The 19,628-nt window shown below is 34.6% G+C and overlaps 1 protein-coding gene across 2 annotated transcripts; it reads left to right on the forward strand.

Annotated features, from left to right (window-relative positions):
• Positions 1 to 284: 284 nt before the first annotated feature.
• On the forward strand, positions 285 to 19,404 carry LOC135696811 (phosphatidate cytidylyltransferase 2). Of its 2 annotated transcripts, XM_065216329.2 has the most exons (17): positions 285 to 543; positions 4,392 to 4,462; positions 5,104 to 5,200; positions 5,470 to 5,567; positions 6,186 to 6,279; positions 6,644 to 6,704; positions 7,222 to 7,280; positions 8,367 to 8,449; positions 8,622 to 8,677; positions 8,905 to 8,936; positions 10,967 to 11,035; positions 11,904 to 11,951; positions 12,736 to 12,888; positions 14,762 to 14,902; positions 15,508 to 15,611; positions 17,713 to 17,853; positions 18,584 to 19,404. In XM_065216329.2, the coding sequence occupies exons 1-16, from the start codon at positions 430 to 432 to the stop codon at positions 17,828 to 17,830; spliced, it is 1,398 nt and encodes a 465-aa protein (XP_065072401.1). In that variant the 5' UTR covers positions 285 to 429; the 3' UTR covers positions 17,831 to 17,853; positions 18,584 to 19,404. The 2 variants fall into 2 exon arrangements, with proteins under 2 accessions (XP_065072401.1, XP_065072402.1); XM_065216330.2 differs by lacking the exon at positions 18,584 to 19,404 and having other exon boundaries at positions 286 to 543; positions 6,186 to 6,264; positions 17,713 to 18,577.
• The last annotated feature ends 224 nt before the right edge of the window (positions 19,405 to 19,628 follow it).

The raw sequence follows: 19,628 nt of genomic DNA on the forward strand, positions 1-19,628 counted from the left end.
GCCATTCCCCAAAGAATTGGAATTGACCCATATGGCAACAAACCAGTCTCTTCTACAGGTCATAAAAATCAATTATACAGTCAAATAGAAGAAGCCATCCTAAAAAAGACTGAAACCCCCCATATCTTGGAAAAGCCCCCCAAACGGCCTGATCAACACTCAGATTAGAAATCTACACCAAAAACTACTTTAGAAAAAGTAGGTCTCGTAAAGTCTCCTTCTAGGTGGTAATGCTCCTCATTCAGCCACTGGACTAGGCAGATGGAAAAACGACATCACTACATGAAGTACTAACTCTGCAAATGTGTTTGAAATCAGTGCGCACAGGTTGTTGATGGACTTTTGCAAAGGCTTGTGCTGCTGAGTCAACGAAAATAAGCATTATTCACAAAGGCAAAGTAGCAATTTAACAGCAACAAGGCCTGCATCATGACAGAAGACGAAAAAGCCGGTGTTGAGACAAGGAAGATGAAGAGGCAACGTTCTAGGACATCGTCTGGATCAAAACCAGAGGACGCCGTTGAGCCAGGTGTTGACGAGAAGGTTCGGCTTTGCTCTTGATAATCGTTATTATACATAATTTCAGAGTTTTGTAAGCCAACAGTGACAAAACTATTATCAATATCTCTAGTATTGAAATGATATCATGTTCTTGTGACTAAGGCATATGACTTTTGTCCAGGTTATTTGCATTGTGGATACAAGGAAATGTGGATACAAGAACAAGTTGATGTTTTCAACTTTCTCTTCCTAAGCAAGCACGATATCGATTGGTTTTCAATGAATTTTCGTTGAAATATCCAAGTTTGATTGTTGATGAATTGTAAACCGGGTGAAGTAATGTAGTTCCTAGCAGGCGCTCTTTTTGAGAAGCAATTTGTCTGCAAATTTATGCCCTGTCCACACCACCAGTTCATTCACGTGAAACTGAATTTGGCCGAACAAAACTGAACACAATGATTTACAACTGTTAGTATGTCCACAATTTGAATTTCAGCCACAAATTGTCATGCAGAGAAGTCAGTTTCTTTGTTGCTAAGATTCGGGAAGACTTCAACATTAGCTTTTCTTTGAAGACTAGCATTCTAGTGATTGGAGACCAAAGTTTGGTTTTGGTGCCAGTGTTTGGGAAATATCCTCAAACAAATCCTTTGATTTAAATTTTAAGGAAAAAAGGAAAATGGTAAACAGTTGTGAAGTAATGAGGGTGTGAATTTCCCTTCTTAATTGATAAGAAATGACCCCCCCCCCTCCTGCTGTAAGAAATGATGTTACAGAGTATGCTAAGCTACAAAAGTTATCAGGCCATGCCCCCCCCCCACTTTTCTGCAGAACTGAAGAACAATTTTAGGCAAAAGTGGAAATAAATGTAGTATATGATTCTGTAAGCAACTTTGCCTAGCATTCTCTTAAATGTGTCCTTAGCTTTCTTTACCTTGGTTGCTATGTCTTTACCATAGAAGACATACATAAAATTGAATACGGAAATTAGATCGAAGAAATCAGTCATTGTCTAAGTTTTACAACTGCTTGGCTTAGCAAATAGACCGAGAAACCTAGTCCAGAATAACTTGCTGCCAGCACAAATTGACGGAGTTTCGTTTTTTCCATTCCCTAAACTTGGCACACAGGGTCTATTTGTTATTGAAAATTTTCTCAAAAACATTATAAAAAGAGAAAAATCAGCTGTTGAAGGGAAAGAAACAGCTGGAAAGAATTTTTTTGAGGATATGTGAAATAAAGTATGGGCAGATTTGTTCTTAAAAAGTATCATTAAGAAAACTTCAGAGTTTGATCATTTGGATAATCCATTCCTTTTAAAAAAGAGAAAATATCTACATAATTATAAATTCTATTTAAACTCATTTTGACAAGCCCAGTTTGAAGGTTTTTCAAATTTTTGTTAAAGCACTTGATTTCTGAAAAAGTTAAGATCAGATGTTAAATCTTAACTGTACATAATAGCTTAACTTTTTATTTCTAGTTGATAGTTCTTCTGTTGATATTTCAACGTTAATGTTTTTTATTAATCCATGTTTCATTTATTTTTCTCCCCCATCTTATTTCAGGTACTTTTAAAATTTAAAAAAACGGTTTCATCACAAGCTGTATGATAGTGGTTATTCTAAAACTTTGCAAAACTTTTCTATTTCAAGTCAACATCACAATAGACTCAACTATGCGACACCTTCAGTCAAAATTCATTTCTGGCCATCCCTAAGACACCATAATTCTAAAATAAAGGAACTAAAAGTTAAAAATTCCCTATTTACAATTATCAACTTTAGAAGTTGAAGAGTTAAGCATTGTTTTTAGATTTATGTACATTAAATGATAATTGATAAAGGGATAAAGGAACATTAAAAAGAATATAAAGGGCTTAAAGATTTGTACAAGGATTGAGACCGCAGTTGAAAGGAACAAAAATCAATTATGATCCAATGCATTATTGATTGACAGTGCTTTATACAACTGAAATTGGTATCCAATCTAATAAACTGTAAAAACCAGCATTTACCAAATAAAGTGATTAAAGAAAACCTCACTTTGTAGCTAACAAATTATAGAAGATGATCAATTCGTAAGAACACATAAGATAATGCAAAGATGGTTTTTTTTGGATTGACAATCTTACCTTTGCACAAACATTTATTTAAGGTTAACATGTAAACGGTGAAAAGCATGGCAACTTTTGTCTGTACTTGCTGTGGAAGTAAAGTTTTGAGACTTTGAAAATTGCTTCTTTTCTGATATCCTGCTTCTTTTCTGGTCTGCTGCGCACAAACAAGGTTTGACGTTAATTGGCAGTTCTTCTCGGGGGCTTGTTGCCCTGGCTGGTTGGACCGTTGTAGTGGAGGTGGAAGTAAAAGAAACATCTTCAGTGTTTGTCATCAGTATAAACAAGCAAATCTTGTTCTATGTTACAACATGCTCGCACACTTGCACAATTTTATGGCACCATGGCTTTTGCTGAAGACATACCCAAATATTTTTGCCCTCGTCTTGTTTGGTGCAAAAGTTTCGTTCCCACAAAGTACATAATTTCTACACAGATCGACCTCCATGCATTTAGGAAATCACTTAATGATTATGTTTTTTGCATAAGTGCCTCTTATGCAAACTGTAATTGAAGATTGTATAAAAAAATTGGAGAAAGTAGGATACCTGGTTACTTTAGCAGTAAACTGCTCAAATACCAACAGAAGAGTGCTTTATAAAGTCCCAGTTTTGAAACTTTGTGTGATAGAAATTGGTTCCCTAAATAGACCTGTATTTTATCATTTCAAATTTCCAATTCCCTTGAATTTATCTTCATTGAATACCCCCTGTTCCTATGGCTTAGCCAATGAACATAGTGACCATTTCCCCCTGCACTACTCTCATCATCAAACCCTTGTTGATACCATCAGCCTTGTTTATAGTCCAAATTCAGGTTTTTCTTTAATTGTATATTCTTTAATTATATTATTCAAAAGTGAAAATTATCAGTTTTATTCATTTACAGAATTTGGTGATCCTGTGTCTTTTCTTGTTATGGCTTACAGAATTTTAGATTGTGAAATATAGCAAATAAATTATGGAAAAGAGTTTTGTTTTTTGCTGTTGACAATATAAAGCAAGTTTGAGTATAGGGATTTATAAATAAAAAATTTTGTACAGGCTAACCTTTTATTTGCCCTATGGGTCATTCCATGTCAAAGAGGGACAAAATAAGCAACTTTGTCACCCATCCCCTCAGAATTTGCTGATTTTTTGTGTAAATATGGGTAAATATAGATATTACAAAGCAATGTTGAATGATAGAAAGTAAGAACATTTTATTGTTGTTGATTGCCAAGGGTGCCAGAAAAGAATTTGAGAAAAGAGCAACTATACAAAGAGTTTGGCTGTGAGAATAGGTCCAAAATGTTTATGAGTTGAATGAAACAGAATTAAATGAAAAGTTTGTATTTGTCATTCTAAATTGCTATAGGGATGGTTCATCTAGGCAACAGCTCATTGCATTCATTATCAGGCTTTTCCTTGCACTTTTCTGATATTTTCTGACATGCTGGTTTGACTAAGGAAACCAGTCAAACTGAGCTATGAAAACTTGTAAAATTGCCTTATCCAGTTCACCTTGTCAAATTATTACTCAGTAAGGTCTTATTTTTTGGGAGGATGAACTTGCTATACCTTTAGGTAAAATTTATTGCAGCACAAACTATGTATATTTGCATAACATGATAATAAAGGTTACTTTTTACTGATCTTTAATAAAGTGCTTGATCCCATAATGAAAAAGCTGTGCATGCTATTTAAGCAGAGCAAGACTGTTTGAATTGTTTAATTAGGCGACAATATTTGTATTTATGTTTAATAAACTGTATCAATCAGATTTTCTTTTCTAGAATGCAAATGGAGATAAGAATGGAGACAAGAACGGAGCTAAAGAAGAGATATTTGGAAACATGAATCCAAAGTAAGATTCATATCATTGAATTGCAATGAAGTTTTATAGTTATTCATTATTTACTATTCAGGCCTTGCAAGGAAAGGTGCTTGAGTGGATGTACAAAGTTTTTTGTCTTGTTGTCAATTGCATTTGCGTTATGAAACAGAGGAGACAGACAACAATGATAAAGGACCAAGCATTTTAATTGGCTGAATAACTCTGAACTCACTTAAAAAAAATGTACAATTTCTAAGGCTGTTCAAAGCATTTGACCCATTCAACATGGTTTGACAGAAAACACATATTTGTTTGGTCGAAGTGTAACAGTGTGTTTATTACTGTAACTCTAGTAAATTTAGCCATACATTTTTCCTAGGAGCTTGGTTGAGCACCTATTAAGTTTAAGGTGCTTAGTTTATCAAGTGCCTGCATCTTTGTTCCTCACAAGGCCTGCTGTGATGGTAATTTTCTCAACCTCTCCCCATCCTAGAGTTATCATTTCAGAGTATATTTGAGACATTCCAAAACATCCCTCATATTGTGTGGTGTTTGTGTGTCAGATTGCAAGCATCAAATGTTGATTTATCATGACAGAAATTTTTGCCAAACTCTCAAAAGGTAACCAAAAATTGGTTTATCAAATTTATATAAGCTTCTCTCTTATTTAGATGGAAAAATTGGTGGGTACGGTCAGTTTTCACGTTACTGATGATTGGTGGATTTGCTGTTATTATCACACTGGGTCCTTTAGCAATTTTAATTCTGGTGGGTAATATTATATCAAATGCTTGATTATGCTAATAATATACCAAAGATTTTCCTTGCTCTTAAAGCTTGAATTTCAGTTGATCATTATACTCTACAAAGCAACATGGATATTAATGTATTTCTAATATTTCATTTCATTTTTTCTTACAATTAGATTTCCTGTGAAATATAGAAGTTCCCAGCAGAATTTTGAAAATTATTTTAAAAACAATCTTTGCACTTGTGGAAGAAAGTTATTTATTTTTAACTGACTTTTTTGTTTCTAGATCTTTGCAATCCAAGTTAAATGCTACCACGAGATAATCTCAATTGGTCATATTCAATATAAAAAGTTCAACCTTCCATGGTTCCGTACTCTGAGCTGGTAAATATTCAAATTTTTTGTTGTTCATATGAAACAGCATTTTCTATATAGGTTGATGAAGAAAAATTCTTTGCTAATTCAGTGACTTTGTGCCATATCATCTACTTATGACTGAAATTGTGAACAGTAACCTTTCTGTGCAATTTGAAAATCAAGATTTGAAGCTGACTTCTTCGCAACTTAAATTCAGCAAACAAAGACAGAAGTTAATTGGTAAAACTTTTATATTATTAATGCCCAAATTCCCATTGCCATTGCTCCAACTTGTTTAAGAACAAGCTTATACAAAATGATATCTCCGTCTTCACTGCTGCAAATATCATGAATTTGTATATCATCCATTCACAGCAGTTAATTATAATTATCAAAACACACAGAATTTACAAAATTTTAAAAATATTTACTGGCTGTTTATGTCTTAAAGACAAATACTTTTGCCATGAGGTTTTTATTATTCAGGTCTTTTGCTCTAAGAAGTCAGTTTGTATGAAATCGTGACATGGTTTAATTTAAAAAGACACATTTGTGCCCAAAAATCAACCTTCTAAAGACAGATGCCATTTATGTGAAATATTTCATCAATGAGAAGTTTCTAATGAATTTGCTTCTATTTACAAGGTACTTTCTTCTATGTTCCAATTATTTCTTTTATGGGGAAATGGTTGCTGAATATTTCCATGGCTTCTCTTTCAAGCAGGTAAGGTTGAACCAGGTAAGGTCACAACAATTCGGTTTAGTAGGACTTTCCAACCAAGTAACAGAATTCTCAAAGTTTTATTATCTTTACATGTGCTTTTAGAAGCAAATTTTGTAACTTCTAATAGATTTTCCACCACTAGAGCTGAGATTCAAATGTCTTAGATTTCTTAAAAAGCTAGATGTAGTACTTAAATAAGAGGTGAATATTCTTTATTAATCTAATTGTTTTGTTTATCTGCCTGTCATCAAGGTATTTTTAATAAAATTCATTTCAGTAATATTGTAATACCTTTTCTAATGATGCCAAGCTAGTAATTCCAAGTTTAAGCTGATACTGCTTGATGAATTTCAAGCCTAATTTTTCGCATTTTTCACAGGAACTCTTCAGGTGGCTCTTCCAGCACCATAGGCTCATCTCATTTAGCCTTTATACAGTAGGCAAGTGTATTTATCAGATCAGTTTTAATAAGAAATATACTTAGTTTGTGTATTTAGTTTGCAATTAACAAAAAGCCTGTTCCTATAACTTTGGAAGCATGAGATTTCAGGAAACTGCATCTTTCCATCTTTTTTTCTTGATAAAGGCTAATAGCACCAAAGGTTGATTATAATTGGAAAATCAATGTTCCGTTATCATTCTTTATGTATTCTTTTTTGTTTTAAATTCAGTTTACACTGTGTATCATTTCATGCAATGATATGTATATTGGCAGCGGGGCAGCTAGACCGTTGAGACTAGAGAGAGGATGGTAGAGGTTCCTGTAAGGTTATTTTCAAAAATTAAGATAATTTAGTTTCTATGTTGCAGACTCCCCCAATCAGTTTTACTGACCAGCAAACATTTTTAGTGACCATTTGTGTCACACCCCACGTGGTACACTCCCAAAAGATATGTCTTCTATATTGCTTCTTCATTCAGTTTTGACTGTTTGTCTCTCATTTCGAATGTTTTCAGGAATTATGATGTTTGTTTTGAGTTTACGAAAAAACTACTACAAGACACAGTTTGCTCTGGTAAGTGCTTCAAGAAAGAATACTGTTGGATATACTGTAATTTATGAATTATGATTGAGAAAATATAATGTGAGACCAAACTGTTTCATGTCAAACACTGAACAAAAACTGAATGCATCAGATCATTGCAAGAGATGTTAACACTGCATTGTTTTTATACTCTGTTTATGTCAATAACTGGTTTATAGTAGTATAAAAAATTTCAAAAGACAATCATGGTCTTTTGTTCTAAAGCAATGGACAAATGTGATGTCATAGGTGTCGGCCACTGGTTTTCATCTTAATGAAAAGGAACTTGTCTTCAGAGATATGATGCGTTTACACCATTTTGCATTTTCAAAAGATTCCATTCTCAAGAATTTTAAAATTTTTGTATTTTTTGATAACAGATTCACCTTTTCCACATAGATGGGATACTGCAAAATATTGGGTTTTTCTTGGAAGAACCACTTTACCTTGAAAAGTCTTTTTAAAATTAAATTGGCCAAATGGGGCCTTTGGCGCAATCTTGATTACTTTGCAAGACTGAAAGGCTTTTAAACTTTGGTTTTTATTCCTGTTTACTGTTCGTCAAAAAAATTGCCATGCAATATTACTAAGTGCCAAGATAGGTTTTAAAATGTTGGGCATGCATAAGAAATTGGTGGGAGGGGGGAAGCCCCCTGCTATCTCAACCTTTGAATGTCTCTGCCTTGTGTAACGGTTACGTTACACAGGTAACGGTTATAATAGCAGATATTACTTGAAAAACATCTTACCATTCGATATGGCAATCAAAGGATACATAAATACTACTTATATATCTACTATATTATTTTCTGAAGTTTATTGCTCAAATTTTCTAAAAATATATTTTTCTTTCTGCTGCATTTTGCATATGATCTGCAGAAGTTATTAAAAACTATTGAGCCCCCCTTCAAACCAGCCCCCCCATCCTTAAAATGTCCGCCCCTTAGAAGAGTTATAGATTTTGTGGACTTACGTTTTTGTTGATGTTTTTAGCTGGTTGTATTTTTGCAATTTCATTCTTTAATTTTTAATATGCCTATTTTTGTTATAACTGGTTATTCTAAATTTTTTCCCAAGTTTGGTTGGTACCAGATTACGTTGGGCATTATCCTTGTGCCTTCACACCTGATCATTCAAAATTTTTTCCAAGGATCTATATGGTAATAAGCATTTACTTTCTTTTTCTCTATAACTGATTCCTGACGGTAAACATTTAGCGCAAAATTTGAGTTTTTTCTCTTTTCGAAAGAAAGTGCATTGCAAACAACAGTAGAACCTTTTTTACTTTATCTGTTACCTCACTGTTCTTATACATCTATCCTGCATTTCTAGGTTTTACCTTCCCGTTTCAATGGTAATTTGCAATGATATTTGGGCTTACATTTTTGGTGAGTTCATCATGATGATAAAACCTACACGATTTAGTCTTTTTTTAAATTACGAGATATTTTGTTAGTTTGATCTTGCATCCATTAATTTTGACTTCTGTATTTCAAATGCTTTTTAGAATTCCACTTTCACAAGCTGCAAAGCAGTTTAATTTAGTTTCGCAAACATTTTCTTCTTTTGGAAATTTTTACAACTATTATCAGTAATTTAACTTTTTATCTTGAAGGTTTTTTCTTTGGCAAGACTAGATTAATCAAGGTAAGTCAATGTCGAGTCATTCCATTCCAAGTCATCAAAAGATTGAATTTTTTAATGCCAGCTCTTCTCTCTCTCTCTCTCTCTCTCTCTCTCTCTCTCTCTCTCTCTCTCTCTCTCTCTCTCTCTCTCTCTCTCTCTCTCTCTCTGTCTCTATCTCTCTCTCTCTCTCTCTCTCTCACTCTCTCACTCTCTCACTCTCTCACTTCCTCTCTCTCTCTCTCTCTCTCTCTCTCTCTCTCTCACTCTCTCACTCTCTCGCTCTCTCGCTCTCTCGCTCTATGTGCCATATCCTTTCAAGACGTGGGGGATCATGGCTTTCCACAGCTTTCTTTCCTTTGTTCTTTTTAGCAGTTTTTGTTCTTTTGTTCCCCCTCTTTGTCCTTCAGGTACATGGTCTGCCATCTATGTGCTCAAACTAGTAAAGTACTTTATCAGTGGTCTTTCTCTGCTTTTCTTCCCTCTAGTGCTTCCTGTGGGAATTAAATTCTCCAAGCTTTCTTTCCTCATAACATGCCCCAAAATTTCCAACTACCACTTTCTAACTGTTGGCAGCAGTTTCCTTTCAGTTCCTATTTTCTTTACAACTTCTTCATTTGTAACATGGTCTGTCCATGGCATCTTTAACATGTGCCGGTAAAGCCACATTTCAGCTGCTTCAAGTTTGCTCCTCATATGTGCTGAAATTGTCCAGCATTCACTTGCTGATAGAAGATTGGTTGTTACATAGCAGTCCAACACTCTTTTCCTTGTTTGAATTGTCTTCTTTCGATTTGTCAGTACCTTACTTAATTTTTGGAAAACATCTTTTGCCATACCAATGTGTCTCTGGATTTCTGTGTCACACCTTCCGTCCTCAGTCAACATGCTTCCCAGAAAGCTAAACTTTTTACCTGCTTGATTTTGATGTCACCAATTTTTAATTGACACTTTGGGCTATCTTTTCTACTCACGACCATGCATTCTGTCTTTTTGCAATTGATAGTGAGCCCTTTATTTTCGCTTTCCTCAACTATCTTGCCTAATAATTCTTTTGATTTTTCTTCTGAATCTGCTATCAACACTGTGTCATCTGCATAGCGTATGTTATTGATGTTCTGCCCACCTATAACAAGCCCTGGTAAATCTTCTAGTTCTCTCAGAATCATTTTGCTGTATAAGTTAAACAAATCAGGTGAAAAAACGCATCCCTGTGGCAGTCTTCTCTCTGTTCTGGTATACTCACTTAGATCATTGTCTATTCGCATACATGCTGTTTGTTCCCAATACAAGTTGCGAACTGTTCGTATGTCTTTGCCATGTAAATCAAGCTATAAAAGCTGGCATTGAATCATGTTGATGATCCTGAATGGATGACCCTGTTGCTATGATATCAAAGAGAAGATTTTGGATGTCAACTTTTAGCTCCTTTGGTCCATATCTTTGTAATGAAATAAGTCACTTCTGCTGCTTTTTTATTTCTCTACTAGCAAATTTTTTGGAAACATAAAGATAAAAACAGAACAATTGCCTGATGATAACATTTAGTGTGAAGATGCCCCTACTTGCTTTTATACACCAATGCATTGTGCAACTCTATCTATATGGCATCAAGCATTTCGAAGTAGGCTGGTAAACTGTAATCATAAATCCGCAGTGTTGCATAACTTATATATTATGGTTACAGAGCTGGGCTTGCTGATCTCCATAGTTCAATGATGACATCCATATTAATGTATTTGTAGAGTTTTTGACCAAGGCTATTAATGTCAATACTTCACCATTTACCAAGATTAGTTTGACTTTGTGTTTGATAATTTATGTCTGCAAAATTTTAGCTGTTTGTTTTATGTTCTATAAGCCTTTGTGGTCTTTTATGATTCACCGGATGAGCTGTTATGACCATTGGTCTGAATTATTTTTAAAGTTACCAAGATACAAAGCATGTTTATAAGGTTGTCTGATAGGCCCCTTGCCCAGTTGTTATCTCAACAGTGTTAGAATGAATTTTTGTTTAAAAAGTTTTATTAAAACATATTTCTTTGATGTTTCAGCTGTCACCTAAAAAGACATGGGAAGGCTTCATTGGAGGATTCTTAGCAACAGTTTTCTTTGGATTGATTGTATGTATGATTTCTATGTGATGCTTGCACTTCTTTATTCTAAACATTCACTTTTTAAAAGATCCCATTTGGAAATGATCATCAAATGCAACCAAATGTTTGCACACTCCTTCAACAGATAGCAACATTATTTCAAATATTTATTTCAAATATTTATTACAATTTTGTGTTGGTTTGAGTGCAGTACCCTGTATAGCATTGATCAATATAAAGGTTGAATATAAGTCTTCAAGTTGGTATCAACAACATGTGCTCAACACAACCTTTTCAAGTTGGTATCAACAACATGTGCTCAACACAACCTTATATGTGTACTCAATGTAAGTCATTACCTTTTGGTTGTGTTGAAAGTTTTTTGCCATTCTTTTTTCCTGCTTAATGTTCCTTTTTCCCTTTTACGAGGGTCACTCCAAAATTATTGAGATATTCAAAAACCGCAAGAGGCATCGTGTTCAAATTTTCACAGTTTCTCAAAATACTCTCCACTGGCTTCCACACAAAGTCTCATACGATAAAACCACATATCAAAACAATGGGCCCATTGTTCCGCGGCCAGGTCAGAAACAGCCTCGTTGAAGGCACTAACTGCATCATCAGCGCTATCAAACTTTGTTCCGCGAATTTTTTCTTTCACCGCTGGAAAGAGAAAGAAGCCACAAGGTGCCAAATCAGGTGAATAAGGCGGGTGGGTCATCAACTGAACTGAATTTTCGGACAGAAAGTCGATGGTCAAAGCAGCTGTGTGAGCGGAAGCGTTGTCATGGTGCCAAAGTAGACACCATGACAACGCTATCTCAAGCGGTTACTGAATATCTCAATAATTTTGGAGTGACCCTTAAGAGTCTAAATTTTCAAAATTTTGTTTTAGGCATGTGAGATAATGAGCAAGTTCAAATACTTTCATTGCCCAGTTCAGGTAATTAATACATGATAATTTTGTGCTTTTCTTTGTCTTTTATCAGTTGTTATGTTTGATCTGAAAATAATGTGTAAAGTAAATTAGAAGCCCTAAGACAATCCATAGTTTTTTGGGTTTGACCAGTCTTTGTCCAAATCAGGCCATTATGATTCCAGACCCCCAAAACAATACAAGGGAATATTATGTCATAAGTTAAAGGAATGGATGGTCAAGGAAGGTCGTTTTTCCTATGGGTTGAACGAAAGTGGCTCCTTCATTTTTGCGATTTTGAATCCAGTCATAATGTGTTTTTCCGGTATATGATGTTGAAAGAATTGATGCTGCCAAATTATTCTTTTTATGAGGTAATATTAAGTTATTTTGGATAATTTGCTTATGTTAGTTTCCAATTTTTTCTTTAATCAGAAAACCTCCGAAATTTAAACTGCACAATGATATTTAGCCTCTTAATCTATGTTCTGATGTTTTATGTTCTGAAGAGTGTGAGACGAAAAGCTTTAGCATACTTTAATGTCTGTTTTTTCAATTTTTAAGTTTTGTTCTACCAAAAGATTGTTTCCATATTCAGCTTTTTTTATTTAATTTTTCAAAATTGGAATTAAACCCTGTTTAGATCTATGCCACAAAAAGAAAACAATGTGGCTTGAATTGATTTCTTTGCTGTGACCTAGAATAGAGAGTTTCTGCAGTTCCATTCTCAAACTGCTTTCGATTTTCCACTTTATTTTGAGATTAGTAACAGTGAAAATTTTCTTAAACTGAAATCTTATTAATTTTTTAGTATCTGAGCTCCAGTGGTGTGTTCAAGATAGATTGTGAGAGGTCACCAATTTTTGAACTCACCCACTACTTCACAATTCCTAACGCAGCTTTACAAGTTTTCAACAAGTGCCCTGCAATTTTGAAGACAGGAACATCAGCATTCCTTTCCTTAGTAAGTGAAAAATATCATCATTTCTTTGTAGACTATACAAACAAAATTATGTTATAATTAGGATATTTAATATCTAAGTAAACATTTTTTGTTTAAACTATTGGTCACAAAATAAATTCTATTTTTGCATCATAGATGACATCTGATTTTGTAACTCTTATGTCTTTTACAAGTTTTAAATATTTCTTTCCATTTTTGAAATCAGATGATTTTATTAGACTGACCTAGAGCTTATCTTTATCTTTATGGGGTCCTTGAAACCAATGCCCTTAACAAAACCTCACACAAGCCTCTTGTGTGGTGGCATTTCATCAACGACATTTTTATGATTTGGAAACAGGAACAAGACAAACTCACCGACTTCATCGATAGACTAAACAACACCCATCCCACTATCAAATTCACCATAGCACCCCCGCACACCCCTAACACACCAAAAGGTCCATTCCGTACAGTCCTGCTCTACAACTATGGGAGATCTGCTTTGAAGATGAAACGTTTAAATTTCGCACGAGACAACTACTGGAATACTTGACAAAGTGGGATCACTAACCCAAACAGACAAGCAAACAAATACAGAAGGCTTTCAAAAAAACTACCTCAAGACTGCTTCAAGACCACCAAACGACGCACAAATCATCGCTTGCCATTTGTTGTCACCTACCACCCAGCTGTGCCACAACTATCCCCCATACTGAAACAAAACCTTGACATACTACAAAACTCTTACACATGCAAAGAAGCCTTCCCCAACACACCCATACTTAGTTACCGCAGACTGAAGAACCTCTGGGATTTTCTGGTTCGTGCCAAAATAAAAAGTGCCACACCCAGTGATCCCAGAGGCTCTTACAAATGCCACTCGCGACGTAACTGTTTAACATGCCAACAGATCACAGACCGAAATACAACATTTAACTTTTCTAACACTGACAAAAAGTACGACATAAAACAATTACTGGACTGCAACTCCACCAACGTCATATACTCATTACAGTGCAAACGCTGTATACATAAATGAAGCAAAAACTGCCAGTACATCAGACAAACTAGTAGACAACTTAAAGACAGATTTAACGAACACCGACGAGACATTATCAACAAAAAAGATGACAAGTCTGGAGTTGCTGAACATTTCTGCAGCCCAGCACACACCATCAATGAGCTTGCCATAACACCATTACTTAGACTTAATGACAAATGAGAGAGTGCTCGTCGAGCTAAAGAGCAATATCTCATTGGCCTGGCGAACAGCCTCACTCCCAACAGCATGAACAGAACCACTGACAGTTAACTTTACAATACAACTAATCACCTATCACGCCATCCTCACAACCCACACCATATTTTCCATACCATTATAATCATTATCACCACCATTACTACCATCAAGATTCCATTACTCTCAGTTCCATCACAATTATTATTATTATTATTATTTTTGTTTTGTTATACTCATATTTATAGTCATCATTATCATCCCATTACATAAATCTCTACAGCACCACCCACATTCCCTCACATCACCCACCACCCTTCCCTCCCCCACTTCCATCATCCCATTTTTTCTCCACTGCACTGCATTCACACCGTTTACATCCACCAATCCGGTATCACCATTTCACATTTCGAATTCATTCACTCATTCATTTCATTTACTCTGATGAAGCCCTGAATGCTGGGGCAAAATATTAGTATTCGTTTAATTTAATTTATTGTGAAAATTCATCCCATAACATCCACAATTCCGTTGCCGTTTTGCTTTGTTTCTGAATTTTATCCTCATATTTATATTATACTCATTGCAAGATTCACTGAATCCAGCGGACAGCCTATCCTGTGGTTCTTCCTTCTCACACACTTATCTTTATAGATGGGATTTCAACTTCAAGATGGGGAAATATGGATGAATCCTATGGCCTGGCATGCTATTGTACTAGCCTGCTTCTCATCCCTTATTGCACCATTTGGAGGCTTCTTTGCCAGTGGATTCAAGCGGGCTTTTAAAGTGAAGGTGATGTTTGTTTTTGCTACCTTTTTTCTGTATATTCATTTATGGATTTTAACAAAAGGTGGCACATTTATTGCACAAGGTTTATATCTTAGACACCTATCATTATTACTAACAGCATCAGCCACAACGTTAGTTAGAAGTAAGAAGTAAACTGATTCAACTAAGAAATGCTGAAAGTCTATCCTATAATGAAAGAGCTGATTTTGATGCTTCTTTGATACAAGCCTGAAAATATGTATTTTTTAACAAATAACTGTACACAAATGTGTTTAATTTATTTTCCTACTCATACCTTCAGAAGCGTGTGTGCTTTTTATAGGAAAACCTTTGTCACATTTTTCTGTATTAGGATTTTAATATGTTTTCATATTCTTCCATTAAAACTCTTTGCCCTAGATCTGAAGCCAATTTTTTTAGATGTTTATGCATCAATCTTTTTCCCTTTTTTCAAGCAAATAGGTACCAGCAAATTTCAGCTTCTAATTTTTTCAGGGAGTCGTGTTTTGTTGGTCAACTTTGTTCAATTTATCTTCAATTTCATTCAAGGCAAGGCCTGTTCTTAATAGTCTTCTGTCTGGATTTGTAATGCATTGCATTTTATTTAGGACTTTGGCGATACCATTCCTGGACATGGTGGAATTATGGATAGATTTGACTGCCAATACTTGATGGCCACATTTGTCAATGTTTACATTGCAAGCTTTATACGGTAAGCTTTGTTTGTATTTTTCTTGTTTAGAGGATATGAATAGCATAAGGTTTTTTAGTAAAAAATGCCTTGATGTTGTTCACAAAACTTGACAAACTCCTCAATTAATTGGTCCTATTGCCAATTATCAAGCAAGGAACAAGTGAAACAACCCAGTAACAAGCAGAACAACCCAGTAACAAACCAGTATCAACCTAGGAGCAAGCAGAACAACCCAGTAACAAACCAGTATCAACCTAGGAGCAAGCAGGCATGTGGATTAATTGTTTAGTAATTAACACTTGGACGCATTTGTAATCCAACTCTCTAAAGTTTGTGTGGGCTTACAACTATACTGTCAAGAGGCAGTCAATCACTTTTGTTATATAAATTTCTTTTGTTGTTATTTTGCAATCATTTCCTCTTCTCTTCAGACAACTGTACCTTTTGTGATGTTTATCATGTTATCATGTTTATCATATGGACATGTTTATCAGAAAACCTGTTGTTGTTTTCCCTTGAATCAAACACTGACAAGGCAAGACAAGGGCTGGTAGGCTAGTACAACAAAAGCCCAAATTGATTTTCCTGTAAGGTCTTATAGGAGACGGGGATGGTAGTTCTTTACAAGGGGATGTGGGGATAATATTTAGAGTATATTAATGTCACCCAAGGGGCAAAGGCAATGTTAGTGCATAATGCAATTTTCATAGTACTTTTAGTGAATTTATCCTTGTTTTAATGATCAAAGTATCAAATTGAAATTGATCATGAAAATGAAAATTGTTTTGAAAAATATTCTGGCACATACAGATTTATGATATCCGCCAATGCTGGAAATTTTAGGAGAGTTGAGTATGGTATTCAGCTTCAATTTTGTGAATGCACATATCACATTTTCTTAAACATTGATCGGTATATTTTCAACTTCCCACTTCGACTGCAAGATTCTAATTTGACATGCATGCGCATGACCAATGATAATTCGCAAAAAAATTGCTTGGAGTGTGCATGACATTAAGAAAAATGTCACCTTGTCTTCTCAGAGACAATATTCCATGATAATGACACTGATGTGCCTACAAGAAAAAATTGTGGCCTGTGCTGGGATAAAATTTGTGAATTTCAGGAATAACATCCAGGAAATTGATGGTTTGCCTAGAAATAATTTTACTAAGGTGGAAAGTCAATCTCTTCTCTAATCACTTATGGAGGCCCTTAGACACAAATGACACTCAAGGCTGCTGAGAGCGGGGCAAGGGGGCATCAAATGTAGCAAAAGTTTGCCAAAATAAAGTAAAAGGTTTTCAACGATTGTAAGAAATGGCTGGAAGAAATGTTCTGAAATGCATTTTGAGTTAATCTGAAGGGCATGGTCGCAAAAAGTTTCAGGGGCATGGTTGCAAAAAGTTTTGTCTTCCTGTATTGCTCCAGGGCTCCTGAAAACTCCTAAACCTAAGGCCTTATCTCAGGAAAATATATTAATAAATTTAATGTCAAAAGAGGATGAAGACATTAGCGTCTGTGCTTGCCCACACAAACTTTAGAGAGTTGAATTACAAACACCCCCATCCATGTGTTATTTGCAAAACAATTAATTGACATTTTCCCTTGCTACTGTGTTAATCGGCTTGTTACAGGGTTGTTACTGGGTTGTTCCACTTGTTACTGGGTTGTTCCTTTTATTCCTCGTTTTAGAATTGGCGTTAGTCCTGTATCAACTGTTCTAAGCAATATTTATTGTTTACAAAATTTATCAGCCTTTGTTATCTGTTACTACTTTTGTTTACAATGCTTTGCTTTAAAAAGGTATGAAAAGGCACTTTCAAGTAAACACCCAAAAACAAAGTATGAATAGCTAAAATGCAAATTTTGAAAAGGCAAATAGATGATAAGATTTTTTTCAGTCATTTTACGAAGTAATGTGGACACCAATATAACAAAACTTTTGCTGACAATGGATTTGGAATGGAAGCCAATATTTTGCTGTGTGAAAGTTGGCTCAGTCATCACTAGCTCAATATATGTGCCATGAAAATGGCAAGCTATAAGAAAGACATTGTTAGACTAGAACTGTTTCCAATGTATTTCCGGAGCTGCTTATTTTATCTTCAATTTTTAGAGCCAGTAATCCCAACAAGCTATTAAAACAGATTATGATGCTACAACATGAAGATCAGGTTGCTGTCTTTAGGACATTGCATGAAAGTCTTGTAAAGCGTGGATTGCTGAGTGGATAGAGAAATTAGAGACAATACCTAAAGTATGCATATATTATATAAACTGCAAATAAAGAATGATAAAATTGCTTGCACCAATTTTGTGCACATAAAGAAGAGAAGTGTCATTCTTTGCTTTCTGTCACAGTGCATTCCATGAAGACCCTACACCCGAATTACAAGATAGCAGTTGAGTTCAGAAAAAGATAAAAAATAGAAAAAGATTACACCATTAGGCAAAAACATCATCATGTGTTTGCTATGCTGACAAGGAGCATAACCCACACCACAGACCTCCAGGCCTAAGCATGAACATGGAATGCACAATTGACATAATGTAGTTGTTACTTGTTATATACCTTATATTTGCATATCGTTGACATATCAATGATGAGCACGTATCAGTTTGAATTGTCATTGAGTTCCTAGTACATATAAAACCAACAATTTACATTTAAACTAATTGGCACATTTTTTTAAAACTATATTTTTTTTTAACTTTTATTACAATTCAAAACTAGAAATTTTAATTCAACAACAATATGATCTTTTCTTAGATAATTATTTGTTTTTGTTTTATGAAAATATGTCTTCCATATTCAAGGCCTCCTGCCAATGACTGAGAATTCCCATATGATATCCTGTGATTTTTGTAGCCAATTTAATGCAAATCTTGGTCTCTTTTAAATCGTTTGTAGATACTAAAGATTATTCTAGCATCTTAAAATAGCAATTTCTGTTTTTATTTATGATTTGATCTCTCTTCTTAACTAGCCAAGTACCCACTGGAGCAAACACAACCTTAGAGAAGATTTGATGAGCCCCACCCAGTTTTTGAAGGGAAGAAAACCAGATCTTGCCCTTATCATAGTTATTTTCCAATTATTTTATTCAACCGAAAAACAAGATATTTAGTAGCATTTACTTGTAAGAGTCTTTCATAACAGTAGTACTAATAAGTTTAGCAGTTTGTGAATAAATGTGTGCATGACCAACAGGTGAATAAATCAATTTAGATAAAACAGATATGGTACAATGAGAACGAAAAATGTGATCAAAATTAACAGAGGATTGCTAAATGCTACCTATTCTAGCTAAATTGTAAGCTTGGCATCAAGTAGAATGAAAAATCATCAATACAGTACAGCTTCCCTAAAGTTCTTAGGGGAAGGGAATTCTTTTCCCCAAACAAGCTATCAATGTGTGACCTTAAAATTTCAGTACAGAATATTTATACTGGCACAACTTCACATGCAAGAACAACTTGAAACACTACCAGGCTTGCTTTTGCAACTCTATTGTTCACCTTTTTAAAGACTCTACTCATTTCTTTCTGCCAGGACTAAATAAATTCAGCTAACATATGCTCTTGTAGAAGCTATGTATCAATTATAATATTCAAAATGTCAAGTTTTTAAAATTTTATGAGTATTGTATCTCAGAAGTACAACATTGTATAAATCACTGCATTTTATTTCTAGTTTTATTTCTAGTTTTATTTAATTAATGGCTGCTGATAGCTGCAAATTTATTAATTCCAATCTTTTCATAATTTTTGTGACCACGTGCATCTGCGGTGGAAACCAAACAGACAATATTGTTTATTTCTGACAGAAATTCCACTTTGTCAGCTAAGAATTTCAAAAAATTAATATATTTGAATAACGACTTTGTAATTGGAAAGAGATGTATTTTGATGTTAGTGACCTGCTGAAGAGTTATGCTCGAAACATAAAAATTATATTTCTTTCAAAAGTTGAAAGACATTTTTGTAATATATTATTTTTTGGGTATTATTCATCAACACAAAACTACATTG

Source organism: Rhopilema esculentum, chromosome 18 (assembly GCF_057945365.1).
Source record: "Rhopilema esculentum isolate cy_ngs chromosome 18, ASM5794536v1, whole genome shotgun sequence".
Lineage (NCBI taxonomy): Eukaryota > Metazoa > Cnidaria > Scyphozoa > Rhizostomeae > Rhizostomatidae > Rhopilema > Rhopilema esculentum.